We start from the raw sequence: 21390 nt of genomic DNA, 5'->3' as shown, positions 1-21390 counted from the left end.
TGGTCATGCTAATTTATCTAAAACATTAGCTTTTTTTTTTGTTTTCTGGAAACTTAAATCACTTAAGCTTCAGGGAGTCCAGACTTAGCTCCATCTGTCACAGGTCAAACAGGACTTTAAATAAATACTCCCATTACTCAAACGCTTAAGCTTTCCCTCCTACTATCATCCCTGATCCTTTCATGGTATTGGGACTTCTTCAACACCCCCCGACCAACTACCAGGACCACAGGCTTGGAAGTTTCAAGTATACACCTGAGAGAAAGATTTTCCCCTAAATTCCTTAACTTTACCTTCTGTCCCTATACTGTATCCGCCTCAGCAGATTTCTACTCAGCTAACAGACACCATCCAGAAATCAGCTAGAGCCTACAAACTGCTCTAAAACTGCATTCACAATGCAGGTGATCTTGCAGAACCAGGAAGCTCTGGACTTGTTGAAAAGTTGATGTAAACAAGCCCATCCAGGTGGAAGGAATGTTTAGACATATACATGAGCTGGCAAAAACTTATAAACTCCAGAGGTCAATTTTATTGCAGAACTCTCATTTGTGGACTCTCTTGGGCCCCTGGCTCTTACTTCTCATTGGCAGACTGATTTTCATTTTCCTCAAAATAATAACCACACCCTTTTCAGGTCCTTTCCTTTCAGGAAAGAATTGGCAAAATTACACAATAGTCAATAAAACAGATGTTTCTGACAGAATAGCCTCAGGTCTCCTAAATTGCTTTAATAGCTTGAGCAGCTACTTTGGACCAGTATTCCAGACTGCTCCAAGAGATCCTGCTCTTTGCTAGCCACAGGTGGTCCTGTAGGCTCTGGCAGTTTCCTTTGGACTGATAGTGTTCATGGTAAGCAATGACACTCTCCTCTGCAACTGTTTCTCAGCTGACATGATTGTCAGAGCCCAGGAAGACTGAAATGCTGGTCAAAGGTCAGGATTTTGACTGGGAAATTAGGACATGATTGTCAGGGCCCAGGAAGACTGGAATGCTGGTCAAAGGTCAGGATTTTGACTGGGAAATTAGGACATGATTGTCAGGGCCCAGGAAGACTGGAATGCTGGTCAAAGGTCAGGATGGGGAAAGGAAGTCAGCAATGGCAGGGAACATCTGCGGAAGCTTCTACTCAACTTCAGGTAAGCAACTCATTACTACTCTGTCTTGAAAAGAGATTCTAATATTTAAGGACCATCTTGCTCTTCAATCCTTAGTCTTCTTTTCTCTCTGCCTTCCTGTAGTGATCTTATGTGCTTATAATCTGGCATTTCAGTCCTTACAACTTTTACCATCCTTTAACTGAGATAGGAGAAGATAATCAAAATGCTCTGGGTCATTGTCTAGGACAAAACTTTATATAAATGGTAAAGTTTATGTACAGTGTTGGGTGGTGGCTGACTCAAGATTTTCACAGGAATCAGACACTACCCAGGCAGTGTTAACTGAAAATTAGTGATTTTGATATCAACTGAGAGCCTGTGGAGCTGAGGCTGGTGCAGGTTTTGGCTTTGCAATATTGGATAAGCTGGAAGCTTGGTAAAGCTGCAGCCACAATAAACACTGGTTCTTTGGGATGGAAGATCAGAATCCACTTCAATCTGGCTCGAGTCTCTTTATTTCTGAACAAGTGTTCCATGTTCTTGGAGTGACACTCTTAAACTAAGCAAACCACTGTTTTTATAACTCCTCTTCTCTTGGGTCTTCCTTTTCATGCACTGCACACTTATGGTGTGTGGAAGTGCATGCGTTTACACTTGGTAAAAATGAAGCTGTTTACCATGTATTACACAGCATCTTACCACATGGATACACTTATTTTATTAGCTCTAAGGTATCACTCCGAAAATTCATAAACTCTTCTTTTTTAGCCAACATAACAGATACTTTGTGATCTCTCTAGGGTTTTATTATTTCTCCTCTCTTAAAAAAAAAAAAAGAGCAAAGTGCACATGAAACATCACTATGTTGTTGGATATGACAGAATTTCTTTTTTATATTTATTTTTTTATTAATTACAGTTTTTTGACTTTGTATCCCAGCTGAAGCTCCTTCCCTCACTCCCTCCAAATCTTACCATCCATCCCTCATCCTCTCCCAAGCCCCTCTCCAAGTCCACTGATAAGGAAGGTTGTCCTCCCCTTCCATCTGACCCTAGTTTATCAGGTCTCATCAGTTGCATTGTCTTCCTCTGTGGCCTGGCAAGGCTGCTCCCCCTTTCAGGGGGAGGTAGTCAAAGAGCCAGACACCGAGTTCATGTCATAGACAATCCCTGTTCCCATTACTAAGGTCCTCACTTAGATACTGAGCTGCCATGGGCTACATCTGAGCAGGAGTTCTAGATAATATTCATGAATGGTCCTTGGATGGAGTATCAGTCCCAGAAAAGACACCTGTGCCCAGATTTTTTGGTTCTGTTGCTCTCCTTGTGGAGCTCCTGTCCCCTCCAGGTCTTTCTCTCTCCCCCTTCTTTCATAAGATTCCCTTCACTCTGCCCAAAGTTTGGTTATGAGTCTGAACATCTGCTTTGATACACTGCTGGGTAGAGTCTTTCAGAGGCCCTCTAGGATAGGCTCCTATCCTGTTTCCTGCTTTCTCCTTCTTCCAATAGCCATCCTGTTTGTCTTTCTGAGTGAGGATTGATCATCTTACCCAGGATCCTCCTTCTTGCTTGGCTTCGTTAGGTGTACAGATTTGTGTAGGTTTTCCTATATTATATGTCTAATATCCACTTTTAAGTGAGTATATACCATGTGTGTTTTTCTGCTTCTTGGGTACCTCACTCAGGATGATCTTTTCTAGATCCCACCATTTTCCTGCAAATTTCATGATTTCCTTGTTTTTAATTGCTGAGTAGTATTCCATTATGTAAATGTACCACAATTTCTGTATGTATTCCTCAGCTGAGGGACATCTGGGTTGTTTCCAGGCTACTACAAATAAAGCTGCTACGAACATGGCTGAACAAATGTCATTATTGTGTACTTGAGCATATTTTGGATGTATGCCTAGAAGTAGTATAGCTGGATCTTGAGGAAGCACTATTCCTAATTGTTTGAGAAAGCACCAGATTGATTTCCAAAGTGGTTGTATAAGTTTACATTCCCACCAGCAATGGAGGAGGGTTTCCCTTTCTCCATATCCTCTCCAGCATGTGTTGTCACTTGAGTTTTTTAACTTAGCCATTCTGATGGGTGTAAGGTGAAATCTCAGGGTCCTTTTGATTTGCATCTCCCTGATGACTAAGGACCTTTAGCATTTCTTTAACTGTTCCTGTGCCATTCTATATTCCTCTACAGAAAATTCTCTGTTTAGCTCTTTACCCCATTTTTTTAATTGGATTCCTTACTTTGTTGCTTTTTAACTTCTTTAGTTCGTTATGTATTCTGGATATCAACCCTCTGTCAGATGTAGGGTTGGTGAAGATCCTTTCCCAATCTGTAGGCTCTTGTTTTGTTCTGACAACAATGTCCTTTGTTTTACAGAAGCTTTTCAGTTTCATGAGGTCCCATTTATTGATTGTTGCTCTTAGAGCTTATGCTGTTGGTGTTCTGTTCAGGAAGTTGTCTCCTATGACAATGAGTTCTAGGCTCTTCCCCACTTTTTCTTCTAATCGATTTAGTGTATCTCGTTTTATGTTGAGGTCTTTGATCCACTTGGACTTTAGTTTTGTGCATCCAGTTAGACCATTTGTTGAAGATGCTGTCTTTTTTCCATTGTATGGTTTTGGCTTCTTTCTGACAGGACTTCTAAAGCATTCATCAGTTTCATATATTGTGTTTAAACTTTACTTTATTTCATGACATAGTCTCCTACTTTGGAATTCTGTTTCTCTGAGCAACGGAAAGCTATGTGCTGAGAGGTGAAATGTTTAGGACTAATAAGGAATGATTTATGAATCACCTGTCTGGACTGTGTTGTAAACATGCATAGCAGGAAGCACATACAGAACACAAAGCTTTTCTCCCTCTGCAGGCTTTCAAGTTTCAAACCTCCTCCTGAAGTCAGTGAGTGGCTTCCTCTCAGCTCACAGATGAGTGCTGCAAAGACTGAAGAGGCGTCCACAGGCCTGCTGAAGACAAAGCCCACTACTCCAGACTGCCTGCAAGAGGTAGAAATGGGTAAGTACTTCAAAGCAATGTGAACCAAACTAAAAGGATAGAGGGGAGATTCACCAGGAACCCATAGGAGGTGACCCTCCTGCCTGTTAGCCTGTCATGGTGGGTCTCTTTAGAAGTGGACATGACTGAAGGCCTCTGTTATACTAGTTTCTCTATTGGAGTATTAAATGTTGAAGTGTTTCTGGGCAGGAGACATGAACAATAAATTTATTATAAGAGCCTGAGCCACAGTTTTGTTTTGTTTTGTTTTGTTTTGTTTTTGGTGTGGTTGGTTGGTTTTGGCTTTGTTTTGTTTTTCATTCTTTTCTTTAGTCTGTGTTTGGTATGTGTGTATGTGTGTTTAGCCAGCTACTTCACTCTAGTGAGTGACAGGAAGTTGCCACAGAACATGCTCCTAGTGTCCCAGGGTGAAGGAAACTCTAACAGCACAACTTTCCATATGCACAGCTGAGGATGTCATCTGTGGTGCTGGGACTTGTAGTTCTCAGATCCACTGTGCTTCAAAAGAAAGGAGGGAGGTGAGGTACCTGGGGCACTGAAACCCCTCCCCCATCCAGGGACTCCTCTGGCATATCTAGGTTGTGGTACATAATTGAAAAAAAGAATCCTGTCGAATTTATGTTTCAATCTTCAGAAAGAAAACTGTCTTCTGTATTTGAAAACTGTCTGCTTTATTCTTTTATTTTTATTTTTTCTATCTTCTTCCATTACCTCAATTTTTCTTTGCTTCCTTGTTTGGTTTAGTAAAAGTATATTGGCTTTCCTGAAATACTTAACAAAGTGTTCATACTTAACAAAAAAAAAAAAAAAAAAAAAAGAGGTAGAAAAGATGTAGATCTTTTTTAGCTTAGGTTATGTTTTTATGTTTTTCATAACTGCAACCACTTTAATGAGCTGCACAGATATACATACAAACCCCATATTTCTGTGAGAGAACTTAGTCCAAAGTGAGAATTTATCACACTGGGTTTTTTTTTTTTTGTGATATCTGGGATTTTCCATAATAAATATTTGAGGTTCAAATTGGGGAAGAAAAAGAAGATGAAGAAGAAGAAAAAAAAGAAGAAGAGAACTTGAAGTAAAGAAAGGAAGCAATATAGGCCACATATGCAAGCCAATGAATGAATGAAAAAATAAATAGAATAACTTTCAGAAGTGAAACACCCACATGGGTGTTTTCGTAGGGGGAATATTGAAAGGAAAATTTGCATGATGCCTAACTAAAAAGAAAGCCATGGACCTTGATTACTGAATTCAGAGGACATGTTTGTTTAAAGTACAACTAGAAGAGAAAGTGTTAAGAAGTTTCTGTGGCACCAAAATCCAAAAGATGTGGTGTATTTCTTTATCAACAAACCCAAAAAATGAATTGGATTTAATATAATGAACACTCTGCTCTGGTCCCTTAAAAGGGTTCTCTCTCTCTCTCTTTCTCTCTCTTCCTGAAGAAATTGTACTAAAATGTGCTGATAGTTTTAAAACTCCATGGAAGGAACTAAAGAAATGGCTCAGAGGTTAAGAGCACCTTCTGCTTTTCCAGACTCTGATTGTGAACGTATTTCATTACATGTATAATGTGTGTTTGGCAGTGCTGTGGATGGTGCTGTTATTTTACATTTGTTTGCATTTGACAATTGCTCCTGTGTAAAAGTGAAAGTTATTTTGTATGTTGACATGTTTTCCTGCAGCACTGTAATGTCATTCATTATTTTAGAGCCGTTTTAATAGACTCTTTTTAATAGAAATGTATACGTAGATATATCCATGTAGTCCTTTATCTCTATGAGGCTTGACTGTTAATTGTTATTCTTGCCCTATTCTGCTGGATAGGACCTTTAGAGTCACACTACAACAGTGAGCAGACACCTTGACCTTGTTCTGTGTTACTGGGGAAAACATTCATGCTGGCTGTAGTGGGATTTTTCTGTTGGTGTATCATAAGTACATGTCTTAATTAGGATTTCTATCACTGGGAGAAAACACTATGACCCAAGCAATTTGGGGACAAAATGGTTTATTTGATGTTTACTTCCATATCCCTGTTTATGGCTGAAGGAAGTCAGGGCAGGAACTCAAACAGGGCAGGAAGCTGGAAGCAGGACCTGATATAGGCTATGGAGGGGTGCTGCTTACTGACTTGCTCCCTGTGGCTTGGTCAGCCTGCATCCCTATAGAACCCAAGACCACCAGCTCAGGGATAGCACCACCCAAAATGGGCTGGGCCCTTCCACATCAGTTACTAATTAAGAAAATGTAGAGGAGAGGAGAATATGACATAGAGATGATAGGAGCTTCACAAGACCAACAGAGCTAATTAACCAGGGCCAGGAAGGACCTGCTGAGACTGAAGCACCAACCAAGGACCTTGCATGGACTGGACCTAGGCCCCCTATGAAGATAGAGCTGATGAGCAGTTCAGGTCTCATGTGGGTCCTCTAATAAGGGGAGAAGGGGCTCTCTCTGACATGGACTCTCTTTCAGTTACTTCACCCCTTGTGGGGGGACAAACTCAGCTCTGATATGATTTGATGAGCTGGGGTAGACTGTGTGGGGGTTCCCCCTTGCTGAGGAATAGGGGAGGGAGATGGAGAAGAGGAAGGGAGGATAGGACTAGGAAGTGAGGAGAGATGGGGCTAAAACCAGGATGTAAAGGAAGGCATGGAGAAGGAAGGAAGGAAGGAAGGAAGGAAGGAAGGAAGGAAGGAAGGAAGGAAGGAAGGAAGGAAGGGTAGGAGGAAAAACAAAAGATAGAGAGCAAAAGAAAAAAAAAGAAAGAAAGAAAGAAAGAAAGAAAGAAAGAAAGAAAGAAAGAAAACACGAGAAACACACACATTTACAACACATAATAAAAAACCACAGGGTTTCTCTGTGTAACACAGCTCACTCATCCTAAACTCTCTTTGTAGACCAGGCTGTCCTTGAACTCACAGAGATTCCCCTGCCTCTACCTCAGAAGTGCTGAGAATTAAGGCTTGTGTCACCACAACCACAGGAGATGTTTTCTTAATTGAGGTCCCTTGTCTCAAATGACTTTAGCTCTTTTCAAGTTGACATATAACTACCCAGGACAAAACCATTTTTTAGGGTAAGGAAGTGCCTTTAATTCCTATCGAAGGAACTTTAAATTACATTGCATTTTGCACATGCTTTTGCTGATTTTACTGAAATGCTGTTTTTAATTTTCTTATTCTGTTAATATGTTGAAGTCCATGTACTTTGTTCATTAGAGTTAGTTGCTTGGTTGATCACTTAAGAGTTAGTTGGTTGTTCAGTTAGTTAGTCAGTCAGTGAGTTGTTAGTTAGTTAGAAACATAGATTGAAAGAATGGAGTCTAACTTAGTTCTCTCAGCCTCTTACTCAATTTTAGCCAAAATTGGTCTTGAACTCCTGACTCTCCTACCTCTACTCCCCATGTACTGGAACCACAGTCCTGTGCCACCACACCTGGCAGGTTGCTTTTATACTTTTATTATTATAATGTTCCCCTAGGTCCTAACCAGGCCTGTTCTTACAGAACTAAATCTGTATGTAACCTTATTGTCGTCCCTTTTCATCCTGAGCTTCACTCATTCTGTTTCTTGCTCTTTGACTGGCCCTTAGTTCAATAACTGGAAGACTCTGGGCAAAATTCTGTTTCCCTTTCCTCTAGTCTTCTGGGAGTTAAAGACAGCTTATATGGACTGAGAACGTTGGTAAAGGGGGTTTTCGCTAGGGGAGTGAAACCCAAATCTACAGGGATTCTGGGTAAAATTATCTTTTTCTGAGATATCTTTTTTCTAAGATTCATGTTCTCATGTTTATATTTTCAGGTAAAAAGCTCCAAGGAAAATGTCTCAGCATCACCTCTCCTGAGTCTCGTGCTAAGCTTTACTGCTGCTATGCAGTGATCACAGTCCTCACTGTAGCAGTAATTGTGCTTTCTGTTGCTCTGTCAGGTAAGTGACTTATGCTCCAAATTCTGTAACATGCTGTCCACATTGACATTGTCAATAAATACTTACCGACCACTGTGAGCCAGGCACTGTGGGAAGGGCTTGAAAAAACACAGTGGAAATTCCTGTTCTCTGGGAACTCAAGCTCCAGGAGGAAGCTGTAGTGAAGGAACAGTACAGGCTGTAGCATGAACAAGAGGCCAGGCTCAGCATCCTTGGGAAGAACATATCAGCAAGCTCTAGACAGAGATGCAGGAGACAATAGTCCACCTGGGGTAACAAGGCAGAAAACAAGAGCAATACCCAAAGGAGGAACCTCAAGGAAGTGTGAGGACAGAGAGGAGTAATATGGCCAGGAAGATACAGTGGCTCTCTCCATTACCCATGGTTTTAGTGACCATGTTCAGTAGTGTTTTCAGCATATTAAATGGACAGTTCCTGAAGTAATCAATTTTTAGGATTTTAGTGCCACATTGTTCAGAATAGTGTGATAAAGTCTCGCACTCTCCTCTTAGGCACGTGAACCATCCTTTAGAGCAACATGTCCACACTGTATATGCTACCTTCCCAACAGTTCTCGCTGCTATCTCAATCATCAGGCCAACTGTCAAAGTAGGTGTCCATACAGAGTGCTTGTTGCTGTAGCAACCCCCACTGTAGGAAACAATCATCCAAAGCACAAAAGTGAAGACGTTATAGAAATCCATGCACTTCCAGGGAGCCCTGCTGTCAGTGAGCACCTGAGAGCAAAAGGGACTCAGACCCAGGGTGGGAGACCTTTAGATAAAGGCCTCTTATGCTCAGGAGAGGACTCCTACAGATCAATTAGGAAAGCTACAATCAAATTCATACCTCACAGCTGAGCACAAGAGGGGAGGTCAAAAAGAGACAAGACAAGCTTGTTATAATGCATTGTGTTCTCTAAATTTTAGTAAAAAAGACTGAACAGGCCCCAGTGAAAAACACCTATGCTGCTTGCCCAAGACACTGGATTGGATTTGGAAATAAATGTTTTCATTTTTCTGAATCCACAAGTAACTGGACCTTCAGCCAGACCTCCTGTGTGGCACAAGATGCCCAACTTGCTCGATTTGACAACCTGGAGGAGCTGGTAATGATCAGGGATTGGGTTGTTTCTTTGTTCTGTTGAATATGTATTGCCTGGAGATAGGGAGGGTAAAGATGAAGTATGAGAATGTTTCCCACCTCAAGCAGGTGGAGACATGGGGAACATGTGAGTGTGTGCTGTTTGTGATGGTCACACACACCTGCATGAAGCTCTGAGACATTGAAGAAACATTACCACATGTTGTGCTCAGAGTCAGTCTGAAAGGTCAGAGGTGCCATTTTACCGAGATACCTGGTGGTCATGAGTGTTTTTCTCCAAGCTGGCACATGTTGTATACTTAAGGTGACAACTCTTAAGAACAGCAAGGGGTGGCTTAGTCAGGGACCATGCCAGCCACACTGGGGTGTGTCATTAAATTTGGTACTTTAATAGAAATGAGGTACTTTAGAATTACAGATGTCAAGTGGGTCCACTGAGAGCTGGAGGCTCTTACACCTATGTGACCCTCAGTTACACCCTTCTGACATCTCTAGAGGGAGCTGTGGCGTGGAGAGCCTCAAGGATTATCTGAAACAGAGAGACACATGTATTTGCTTTCTGTGTTTCATGACAGGGTTTCCTAAGTAGATACAAGGGGACTTTGGACTACTGGATCGGCCTGCACAGAGAGTCTCCACAACTCCCTTGGAGATGGACAGACAACACTGAGTATAACAGCATGTATGTTCGCAGATAGTTCTTGGATTAGAGCACAATGTTTTACTAGAATTGTAAATCACAGACCCAGTCACGTCCATTATTAAAGCCATTTCAGCAAGTTAATAAATGGGTTTCCCACTGTATAAAATGCCTCAAAGCAGAACTGAAAATCCCCCTCTGTGAGGCCACCATGCCTGCACTTCATTTGAACATGTCAGCAAGCACCAGTCAACTGTTTTGTACACATGTTACAGGGTTCATCATGAATGAATGACAAAGGTGTGGTGTTCATAAGAAAGCCTGGAAATACAAAAACTGCCAGGTGCAAAACTGGCACAGAACTGTCTTTTTTTGACGACATTCATGTTACAAATAAGCAGGGAGATGGGCGAGATTTCGTTGTAGGAGTGATTGCAGTTCTGGGCTCTGCAGACTTACTGCTTTTGGTTTCTTTTCAGGTTTCCCATCCGGGGAGTGGAAAATTATGCCTACCTGAACAACAATGGGGTCAGCAGTGCCAGGATCTATGCAGACCGAAGATGGATCTGTAGCAAACCCAACAGCTATACCCTCCAGTGCTAAAATCCTTTTTCTTCTTTCTAGCCTTTGCCAAAAGATGCTTTTAGCCTGTCATCTACAGTTGCTTCTCTTTCACATCTTCCCACATTGCTATCAAAAGGAACTTAGAATATTCTTGACATCCCAAATGAAAACCATCTTGAAGAAGTGTACATACAGGGGATTAGAAGAACATGGATGAGAGTCTAACATAGATGTCGGCACTCAGACCTTAAGTGTAAAGTACAATTGTGTTAGTGAATCCCACTTTTACTTTTGTGCAGAGAAGTCTTTCTTTTGAGTCTATGAGACCACAGAAATGAGTTCCCAAAAGTGTGTGTGGATGTTATATGGTGACAGATACCTGTAAGGTGAGCTACTTAAGGGTTGAAACAGGAGAGTCACAGGTTCACAAGTGAGAAGTGAAGCTCCCATAATGATAGGAAAGATAGGAATCTGTAGCATCTGATAATTTGGGAAACATATTGTACGTTCCTTTCAAAATTTATATCAACACACAGAAAATTTAAAATTTAAATGAATTTGAAATTTAAAATGTATTTGAAACTAAAATTTAATTTATGCTCTTTAAAACATAAGAGACCCTGGCAAAATTTTCTTCATTTTTTAATGTTTTTACTTCCAGTTTTATATTTATAAGTATAATTATATAATTATACTGTTCTAAGTATAATCCATTTCATAAACAAATGCGATTTTAATTTCACCACATTTATCTATTTATTTATAAATCACAGTTTATTTTCTATGTTTTTTATATTTCATTATTTATTAAATTTTTATTTTTATATTAATTACAGTTTATACACCTTGTATAAACTTTATACACCCAGCTGTACTCCCGTCCCTCATCCCTTCCCAATCCCATGAGATGAGGGAAGGAATCCAAATAATCCAATTAAAAAACGGGGTACAGAGTTAAGCACAGAATTCTCAGCAGAGGAATATCAAATGGCAGAGAAACACTTATTCAAGAAATGCTCAAAATCCTTAGTCATCAGGGAAATGCAAATCAAAACTACCCCAAGATTTCACCTTACACCCATCAGAATGGTTAATTTCACCATTTTATTGGATTTATTTCACATCAAATTGGAGTTAAACTCCTTAAGTACTCAATACTTAATTTTGCACTAGCATGCATGTTATTGGGTCCTAAAAAGAAAGTATTTAAAATCTTTATAGAGTTAAATACACTGAACTGATGAGTCCCAAAAAGGACAAAATAACAGGCTACAAAGCATCTCCTGATTTTTCTTTCTCTCCGTTTTGTTCTGTAACGGTTTGATTTGCCAACAGGGGGTGGGGGCATGTATCCATGGTAGACCTCCTGGTCTCTGAGAAAAAAAGATGAGGTGGGGAAAAGGAGGAGAGGGGAGAGGGAGTTGGGAGGGGAAAGGAGATAGATGGGTGATGGAAGTGGGAGAGTGGGACTGGGAGGAAAAGAGAGAGGGGAAGCTGTGATTGACATATAAAGTAAATAAACAAAACAAAAAAGAGTACATTTATATCTATTTGATGTGTGCTTATTGTTTGTATAAATGTGTGTTTGTGTGTGTGTGTGTGTGTATGGAACTGGAGTTAAAGACTGATGTGAGTGGTCATGTGGGTGCTGGAAATGGAACCCAGGTCTTTTGCAAGAACAAGTACTCCTAACTACTGAGCCATCTCTCTAGCCTTTTCCTCTTCCTCTCTTTTCTTTTATTGGTAGAGCTGAGCAAGCCTTGGGGAAACAGCATGTATCCAATTGCCAGCAAATTTCATGACTACCTCGTTTTTAATAGCAGAGTAGCATTCCATTGCATAAATGTGCCTCAATTTCTGTATCCGTTCCTCCATTGAGGGACATCTAGGCTGTTTCCAGATTCTGGCTATTACAAATAGAGCTGCTATGAACAAAGCTGAGCAAATGTCCTTGTTTAATGGTGTGGCATCTTTGGGGTATATTCCCAGGAGTGGTATAGCTTGATCCTGAGGTAGTACTGTTCCCAATTTTTGGAGAAAGCACTAGATCCAGATGAATTTCCAAAGTGGTTGTACAGGTTTGTATTCCTACTATCAGTGGAGGAGGGTTCCTCCTTTAACATGCTTCTCAGCATGTTGTCACTTGAGTTTTTGATCTTAGCCATTCTGATGGGTGTAAGATGGAATCTTAGAGTCGTTTTGATTTGCATGTCACTGATGACTAAGGATGTTGAGCATTTCTTTATGTGTTTCTCTGCCATTCGATATTCCGCTGTTGAGAATTCTCTGCTTAACTCTCTACTCCCTTTTTTAATTGGATTATTTGGGTTGTTGGTGTCTAATTTCTTGAGTTCTTTATATATTCTGGACAGTAATTTTCTATCAGATGTAAGGTGGATGAAGATCTGTAGGCTGTCATTTTGTTCTGTTGACATTGTCCTTTGCTTTACAGAAGCATTTTAGTTTCAGGAGGTCCCATTTATTAATTGTTGATCTTAGAGCCTGAGCTGTTGGTGTTCTGTTCAGGAAGTTAAAGATCATCCTGAGTGAGGTAACACAGAAACAGAAAGACAGACATGTTATACACTCACTTATAAGCAGATATTAGCTGTATAATATAGGACAGCCATACTAAAATCTACAGAAAATCTAAAGAAGCTATATACTAAGGAGGATCCTAGGAAAGATGCTTAAATCTCATTCAGAATCGCAAACAGGATAGACATCAGAAGTGGTGGGAGAGAGGAATCAGGATGGGAGCTTACTATAGAGGGTCCTCTGAAAGGCTCCACCCAACAGGGGATTGAAGCAGATGCTGAGAATCACAGCCAAACTTTAGGCAGGGAAAGCCATGCCTTTCTACCTCAGTGATCCAGATTAGAATTGGATTATCCTACTTCAAATTAAGCAAAAACACTTCACAGATGAATTCTCTATTTTAGGGTTTTACTTAAATCCAGATGTAGTCAAGTGGACAGCCAAGAATACCCATCACATGGGCCATGCAGCTGTAGAAGCAAAGGTCCCAATGGTGGACAGTTTCAATTCTCCTTGAAACATGAAACCTCTTGGTTCCTTCCTGGCCAGAGTTCAGAAGCCAGGAAGAGCTCTGGTTTTCTTATCTTCTAAGCAAGCTGCCTTCCTGCCTGCTGTGCAGGAGGTGTAGCTGACACTAAGCATGTCTTCTGAACAGCTTTAGAATTGTGGCCCTAGGTTTTCAAGGCAGAAATACATTGTAGAAATTCATCAGTGTTAGCCCATCACTTAAATGAATGCTACAGTAGCCTTTGAGGCCATTGAAGATATCAGTGTTCCTTTGAGGCCTGTGAGTCTTTCTTGCCCCAGGGGTTATTGGCCACTGCCTCTGTTCTTGAGGACAAAGGGAAAAGAAGCAAGCATTGAAGCAGAGAGAGATGGGGATTGGTGGGAGAGAAAGGTGGGATTGGCAGATGGGTTATATATCTGAAGCACCTGGCCCAGGTGATGACATAGGATGCTGATGGTGACATAGGACCTTCTCAGAACCCAGAAGGCCCCTGAGGGCAGGCCAATTGAATTTCCTGCACAAAATAATATTCCTCTTGTTTAATTACAAAATGGAGAGCTAGGGTTGGGTGGTAAGGCTGAAATGAGGATGGTGGACTGTCCCTCATGCAAGGCAAGTTAAAGTATATAAGTGTAGGTTCACTGGAAGCAACTCTTAGTCACCATGCAAGAGAGAGAGAGAGAGAGAGAGAGAGAGAGAGAGAGAGACTGTGCTGGTAGAGATCTATCTCACCCAAGAGGAAAAGGTCCTAGATGAAGGGTTTCGATATAAGTTGGGGAGAGCAGTAGGAAATGTTAACACCAACAAGAAGGGAAGCCTCACCAATCAGCCAGTGTTACATTGGTGAACGAAATAGGCACAAATAAACAAAGATGTTGTTTGAGGTTTTTACACATATACAGAACTTCTTGGTTGCTGTTTTTAAAAAGTATCCTATTGAACTAATTTATTCAAAACTACCCTTAAGACCCAAAGAAATAAGGGAGCAGTAATTATATATTACATTTAATGCATTAATCCTGAAATTATTGCTGATGGATGTAAAGATGTAGAATGAAAACAAGCTAAAGAAATCTCAGCCACCAAGAAAGCTCCCTAGAAGATCTATAAAGGAATCCTTTAGCCTGAAGATGATGAGAAACACAACGAAGAGACCATGAGGAAGAAGAAAACCATACTTGAGGACATATGAGAGATGGAGTGAGATTGTTTGATAGTGAAATAGATGTTTTTTAATTTTTGAAGACACGAATGAACCTCATACTGTTTTTCTTTTTCTTTTCTTTTTTTATTATTTTATTAATTACAGTTTATTCACTTTGGATCCCCCCATAAGCCCCTCCCTCCTCTCCTCCCAGTCCCACCCTCCTTCCCCCTTCTTCACGCATGTCCCTTCCCAAGTCCACTGATAGGGGAGGTCCTCCTCTCCTTCCTTCTGATCTTAGTCTATCAGATCACATCAGAAATGGCTGCATTGTCATCTTCTGTGGCCTGGTAAGGCTGCTTCCCCACTCAGGGGGAGGTGATCAAAGAGCAGGCCACTCAGATTATGACAGAGGCAGTCCCTCTTCCCATTACTATGTAACCCACTTGGACACTACACTGCCATGGACTACATCTGTGCAGGGGTTCTAGGTTATCCTCATGCATGGTACTTGGTTGGAGTATGAGTCTCTGGGAAGACCCTTGTGTTCAAATTTTCTAGTTCTGTTGCTCTCCTTGTGGGGTTCCTGTCCTCTCCCGATTTTATTATTGTTTTTCATGACACACGTATTAGTTTTCATTCCCACCATGGTGAGCAGATTTCCTTTCCTTCATATCCTCCTCAAAGTGTCAACTCTTGTTTGGCAGTTGGCAGTGGGTGGGGTTTAAGCACCTAACCCTGACTTTTGTGGAGGCTTCCTGTCATAATAAATGTTGACTCTGATCTCACAAGTGGGTATGCGCAGCTGTAATAATCTTAATCAGACCTGATATTTTCAGCCTGTTGAGATACAGTAAGTCATGGCTTCCTGGTGAAATTTCACCTCCATAGCTTGAGTTCTTGAGATTATTTCGGTAAGAACCTATCCAATAAGAAGTTATTGCTGAAACAAAAATGACATAAATAGCTATTTTTTTTTCTTCTTAAAGTAAGTCTCTTGTGAAAATATTTCTACCTAGGTATCTTTCTGATCACTTGATTTCAGATCTAACACCCACGTGTGCTAAATTGACCCATGGAGGAGGACTCAGCTCACCCTAGCAGCATCAGAAGGCTGGTATCAATACTATTCTAAGAGGCTGTGTGTGTGCACATTATCAATTATGGGAATATTCCCCTCAGATTTGAGCTCTGATGGGGTCATTGTTTCCAGGTGACAGATTTCTCCTGTGTTCTCATCTTCTCACAGAAAGAATTCTCCCAAGAGAGTTTGAGCACAAGTTTGTTTAACAAGGCAAAGTAATGCTGGAATGTACAGTACACTCCAGAGCAAGGTTGGAGCAGGCTGGCCTGGAGGTGGGCAGCAGAGCACTGCACTCTGCATAGTGCAATTTACAGATGGTTCTTACGGTCCCAACTCCATGATGTCATTGGTAAGTTCCCATCTGGGGAATTTCCTCTATCTTCCATTAAGGAAATTGTCCAGAGCCAAGATGTCCACACAGTTTTTCTTCCATGCTCATTAGCATATTCACTGGTGGCATGTATAGTCACTGGGAAAGTTCTCTGGTGCCTAACTCTCCTACTGGAGCTTCAAGGGTGTGTAAGTATAAAGGAGCATTGCAAACCTCAGGAGACACAGCAACCTAGACACAGCTGTAGCTCCCTTGATGGCCTTTCTGGTCAGGATGTCCCTAACTAGAAAGAGATGGGTATGTATGTCCCTGGCTCCCTCCTGCTCATACCTACTCAGCTCTTAACGGCTGCAGATATTGCTCTTGTTAACCCTTGATGTATAGTACTGCTTCTCTCTGAAAGGTTTTCCTAGAGATTTTTTTTTCTCTAGGAATTTCACAAACGCATTGTTCTCTGGTGTTAATATAATAGAAAGTTATGATCAGCAAGCAGTCAAGTATTTCTTTCTGACAAGTAAGAATACTGAGATTTTCTGATGGCTCAGAAATGTGGTTAGGAACATTGATAGCTGTTGTAGAGGACCTGTGTTTGATCCGGCACCCAGACTGCAGCTTGCAACCATCTGTAACTCCATCCCAGGGGACCCGACTCTTCCCTCTTGCTGTCAAGGGCACTGCATGCACATGGTGGACAAACACAGATAGGAGCAGAACATCCGGACACACAAAATAATTATTTAATTTAAAAATTATTTTAATTGAGATTTTATTTGGACACAGTATATGCTTCAGTTGAATTAATTGAATTTCACATTGAGTGATCAGGATCTGACAACGTTCATTTTGACAGAAATTTTATTATGCCCCTTTACATAGTCAATTCAACCTTATTCTCTTTTGATTACTATAAATGGAAACGTGGCAATATTTTTCACCTAGAAAAATGAACACCCGAGAGAGTTATCAGAATAAACACGTACTTTATTATATTATTCTAACTGAAGAGTATAAAGATATCATTTATTTTCTACTGAAACATCAAAATATTAAGCTGCATACTTCCTACAGTTGCTGCATGCACCGTATACTATAGAGAAGTGTGGAAAAAGAAATGATGAATTAAAGTAATAAATTAAAACGGAGAGGCCTATGGAACACGGGAAAGAGAGAAGTCCCTGTCTTGGTACATTGTTGTTGCCATGACAGGAAACTTTCCCAGCCGCCCCAGGTTCTCGCAGCTCCGCATACTGGGAAGTCTAGCACCAATGTCCCAGCATCTGCCCATGGTCTGCTGGTGCATCTCCACAGAGTGGGAGATGTCACACAGGCAGAGCTCAGTTTACCTAGAGTCACTCTCGTTACGACAGCTTTAATCAGTTACTACTTGACTATTTGGAGGTGTCAATCAAAACAACTGTTCCCTTCCCATGTTCTTTAACTCTGGGGTTCGGGTGTCAGAGTCAAGAGCAAGGACTTTAATCAAGGTTCTATAAACCCAGATGTGAGATGGCTTGGGGTGGGGGTGGGGTAAAGGTCAGGACTTTAAAAATAGTTTTTTTGCAGCTGTCTGCAGATGACCTCAGGCACAAAGATCTGCACAGGCCACCTAAGGCCTCCAGCGCCCCCTGCTGGCCTGGTCTTCCTTCTGTAGAATTCCTCTTTTAGAATGACACATTCTGTATGCATTATATTTACAGAATAAAGACCTTTGCTCGGATGAAGCTCGGGTAGCTCAGTAACCAAATGGTTTCACATAGTAAGGGGAACGGGGACTATTTCTGACAGGAACTCAATGGCAGGCTCTTTGACCTCCCCACCCCCCAAGGGAGAAGCAGTCCTGCTAGGCCACAGAGGAGGACTCTGGAGATACCTGATAAAGCAGGGTCAGATGAAAGGGGAGGAGGTCATCCCCAATCAGTGGACTCGGGAAGGGGCAGGGAGGAGATGAGGGATAGAGGGTGGGATTGGGAGGGAATGAGGGAGCGGGATACACCTGGGATACAGAGTTAATAAAATGTAACTAATAATAAAAAAATAAAATTAAATTTAAAAAAGAAAATGGACATGAGCAGCTGTAATGGTCCCAGTGTATTTGGAGTCCACGCTTTTTGTACAGGGAGGGCAGACAGCAGAGACAGTTCAAGGCAGAGATGGTGAGCATGGTGAAGAAATCGAGATGAGATTCGAAATCAGAAGTCAGGACACAGGATTTCAGATATGTTTCTGCTTCTTTTGGCAGATACAATGGTTGTCTGAAGAACAGGAGTCAGGAAGAATTTTTATATGTGAGATGAGGGCACAGCTGTCTTTGCCCATGATTCTAAATCTGAAAAAAAAAAAAAAGAATAGCTGTTTTAATGTTCAAGATTTTCTGACAATTATCAGCCATTATTTTTCCTTAGACATTTAAGGATGCTCTAGATTACTCAGTGACAACATTATTAAAACATATAGACAATAGAGATACAGTTAATAGAATTTTCCATATATAATTTTCAGTTGTACCTTCACTGGAGGAGAACTCTTCCCGCAAGAATCTTTATCATGATGTATAAAAGGGAGAAGGTGTGGGAATCTGGCATGAAAACTCCTAGTTCTGCTGCTACTAACAGGTCATGTGATCATGTGAAAATCATGTTCATTTTGCTGACCTTCCCTTCCCTTAAATATATAAGGTCTGACCAGCCAAATTAGGGAAGGCATTGAGACATACACAAATGTATGTCAACACTTACACATGGTAAGTGTTCAATAAAAGTATTCAACATGCAGAGTAAACACAGTGGGTCTACAGAGTTGGATGCAGAGAGGAAAAGAACCTCAATTCATGTGGAATAGAATGGGGTTCCTTGCTGTCTCATCCAGAGGCTGGTGGGTCTTTGCTTTATCCCAGCACTAGGCCCACACTCTGAGTTCCTGCAGGTCTCTACGAGGGAGGAATGAGGCCAGAAGGCAAGCACTAATGCAGACGTCTTCCAGGTGATTACAAGGGAGGGTGTGTTCAGGACTAGTCTGTCTCTAGCAGCGACTCACTGTCACACTTTAGGCAGTAGGCAGGGCTCCCTCACAGCTGCCCTTTGCCTCTGTTCATTTCTTCATGGTCACCCTTGGGTCTGAATAGCAAAGCTGATGTCACCTACTGCCCAGCATGCTTGTCAAACTATAAACTTCCCTCAACTGGGCATCTGTAAATATCCCTACATTTTATTTTTTTCATTCTTTAGCTTTTCTTAAAGCCAAACTGTTCAAGTTAATGACTTTTATTCAAAAATCCTTTGATGGATTCCCAGGTCTTACTCAGCCAGACTTCTGGGGAGGACACTACCACTATTCATTAATTCCCAAATAATTCTCTTGGGAAAGTGTTTACTTTCCCCTTGCTTTCCTTACCTGAAAACCAGGCCTCAGGGGGATGAAATAAGTTGAAGAAGAGATGGGGTGAGGGAGGGAGGGTCAGAGCAATTGGAGAAGTCAGAGGACATTTCTGGGTGGAGCCTGCTTGTTTCTCACCCTTGGATTGTGTACTCCAGGCTCACTGGCCCAGGTGCTTCTGGGAATTCTCAGGTCTCCACCTCCCATCTCTCTGCAGGAGTATTTAGCTGCAGATATGCACTTCTGTGGAATGAGCTGTGAGGCTCACATAGCTAGAGCTTGTACCACAGCCATTGTCTGAGTCCAGTGCAAACAAAAGCAGGGTTTGGCTGAGTTCCTTTCTACTGCAGCATGACAGGCTCCAGATTTATCTGGTTGTTGCTGTCTACTCAGAGCATCAGCTGAGCTTGATGCTCTGCTTCCCACTTGTAAACCTGTGACTTTCCTGTGTCAACCCTTAAGTAGTGGGCATCACAGGTGTGTGTCACTATATAAGAACCACACACACCTTGGAGAACTCATTTCTGTGGTCCCATAGACTCAAAAGAAGGACTTCTCCCCACAAAAGTAAAAGTGAGGTTCATTAACATTAACTTATTCTCAAGATATGAGTGCCAACCTCTATTTTAGACTCACCTCTGTTCACATTCAACCTATCAATCTATGGAGTTCTAACAAGATATTTATCTAGCCTTGATAACACACTGGCTACTATTATCATAGTTACTGGCTCAGCCTTTTACAACTTCCTTTCATTATTTTCTAAATATAGGCTTAAAAGATAGATCCCATCCTTTTGGGTCCCTAAGCTTTTTCTATGACTTTAAGATGTGAGTTTCTTCTAACTATTTTGAGACAGTTGTTGTCTGTTCTATCTACAATAAGGATTTCTGTTGGACAATAATGTTTTTGTAGACTCTGTAGATGTGTCTCTGTCTTTCCTTGCTTGCCTAAGACATCTTCTGATTGGTTAAAATAAAAGGCCTGTGGCCTATAGCAAAAGGCAGAATAGTAAGGTATAACTTCTAGACAAAGACAGGACCTCTGGGAAAGACTCAGGCTGAGGGGCTCTGGAGAGATGGCTCAGAGGTTAAGAGTACTGGCTGTTCTTGCTTGAGGTCCTGAGTTCAATTCCTAGCAACCACATGATGGGTCACAAACATCTATAGTGAGATCTTGTGCCCTCTTCTGATCTCCTGGCTCACATGCATTCAGAATACTGAATAAATAATAAAGACATAAAAAAATAAAAACAAGATGGTTCTTTAAAGGAGAAAAAAAAAAGAATGAGGCTGAGAGGTTTGCCACTGAAGAATTCAGTTCTGAGACTGAAGAGAGGTAAACAGCCACATGGTGGAACTTAGATTAGAATAAACAGGATAATTAAGTTCGAGCTAGTTGGAAACAAACCTAGTAAGGCATAGGCATTCATAAAGAAATATGTTTGCATGTCATTATTCAGAGAAGGAGCTGGCATTGAAAGGCCTATAGATACAGGTTTCAGTGAAGAATACAGTGGTCATGCTAATTTATCTAAAACATTAGCTTTTTTTTTTGTTTTCTGGAAACTTAAATCACTTAAGCTTCAGGGAGTCCAGACTTAGCTCCATCTGTCACAGGTCAAACAGGACTTTAAATAAATACTCCCATTACTCAAACGCTTAAGCTTTCCCTCCTACTATCATCCCTGATCCTTTCATGGTATTGGGACTTCTTCAACACCCCCCGACCAACTACCAGGACCACAGGCTTGGAAGTTTCAAGTATACACCTGAGAGAAAGATTTTCCCCTAAATTCCTTAACTTTACCTTCTGTCCCTATACTGTATCCGCCTCAGCAGATTTCTACTCAGCTAACAGACACCATCCAGAAATCAGCTAGAGCCTACAAACTGCTCTAAAACTGCATTCACAATGCAGGTGATCTTGCAGAACCAGGAAGCTCTGGACTTGTTGAAAAGTTGATGTAAACAAGCCCATCCAGGTGGAAGGAATGTTTAGACATATACATGAGCTGGCAAAAACTTATAAACTCCAGAGGTCAATTTTATT

The 21390-nt window shown here is 41.2% G+C and overlaps 1 protein-coding gene across 2 annotated transcripts; it reads left to right on the top strand.

Moving 5' to 3' along the window:
• Positions 1-998: 998 nt before the first annotated feature.
• On the top strand, positions 999-11905 carry LOC132654306 (C-type lectin domain family 2 member D11-like). Of its 2 annotated transcripts, XM_060384268.1 has the most exons (6): positions 999-1139; positions 3973-4118; positions 7928-8053; positions 8983-9161; positions 9733-9839; positions 10277-11905. In XM_060384268.1, exons 1-6 carry the CDS (start codon positions 1033-1035, stop codon positions 10398-10400), a joined length of 789 nt encoding a protein of 262 aa, XP_060240251.1. In that variant the 5' UTR covers positions 999-1032; the 3' UTR covers positions 10401-11905. The 2 variants fall into 2 exon arrangements, with proteins under 2 accessions (XP_060240251.1, XP_060240252.1); XM_060384269.1 differs by lacking the exon at positions 7928-8053.
• The last annotated feature ends 9485 nt before the right edge of the window (positions 11906-21390 follow it).

Source organism: Meriones unguiculatus, chromosome 5, assembly GCF_030254825.1.
Source record: "Meriones unguiculatus strain TT.TT164.6M chromosome 5, Bangor_MerUng_6.1, whole genome shotgun sequence".
Classification (NCBI taxonomy): Eukaryota; Metazoa; Chordata; class Mammalia; order Rodentia; family Muridae; genus Meriones; species Meriones unguiculatus.
Note: the sequence above shows the minus strand (reverse complement) of the source record. Positions and strands in the feature narration are given on the sequence as shown.

Excerpts from the sequence above, each read along its gene's own strand:
- LOC132654306 (XM_060384268.1), top strand. The coding sequence starts at position 1,033 with ATGATTGTCAGGGCCCAGGAAGACTGGAATGCTGGTCAAAGGTCAGGA. Across the intron at positions 1,140-3,972 it reads AAGCTTCTACTCAACTTCAG|GCTTTCAAGTTTCAAACCTC; the intron begins GTAAGCAACTCA and ends CTCCCTCTGCAG. Across the intron at positions 4,119-7,927 it reads CCTGCAAGAGGTAGAAATGG|GTAAAAAGCTCCAAGGAAAA; the intron begins GTAAGTACTTCA and ends TTATATTTTCAG.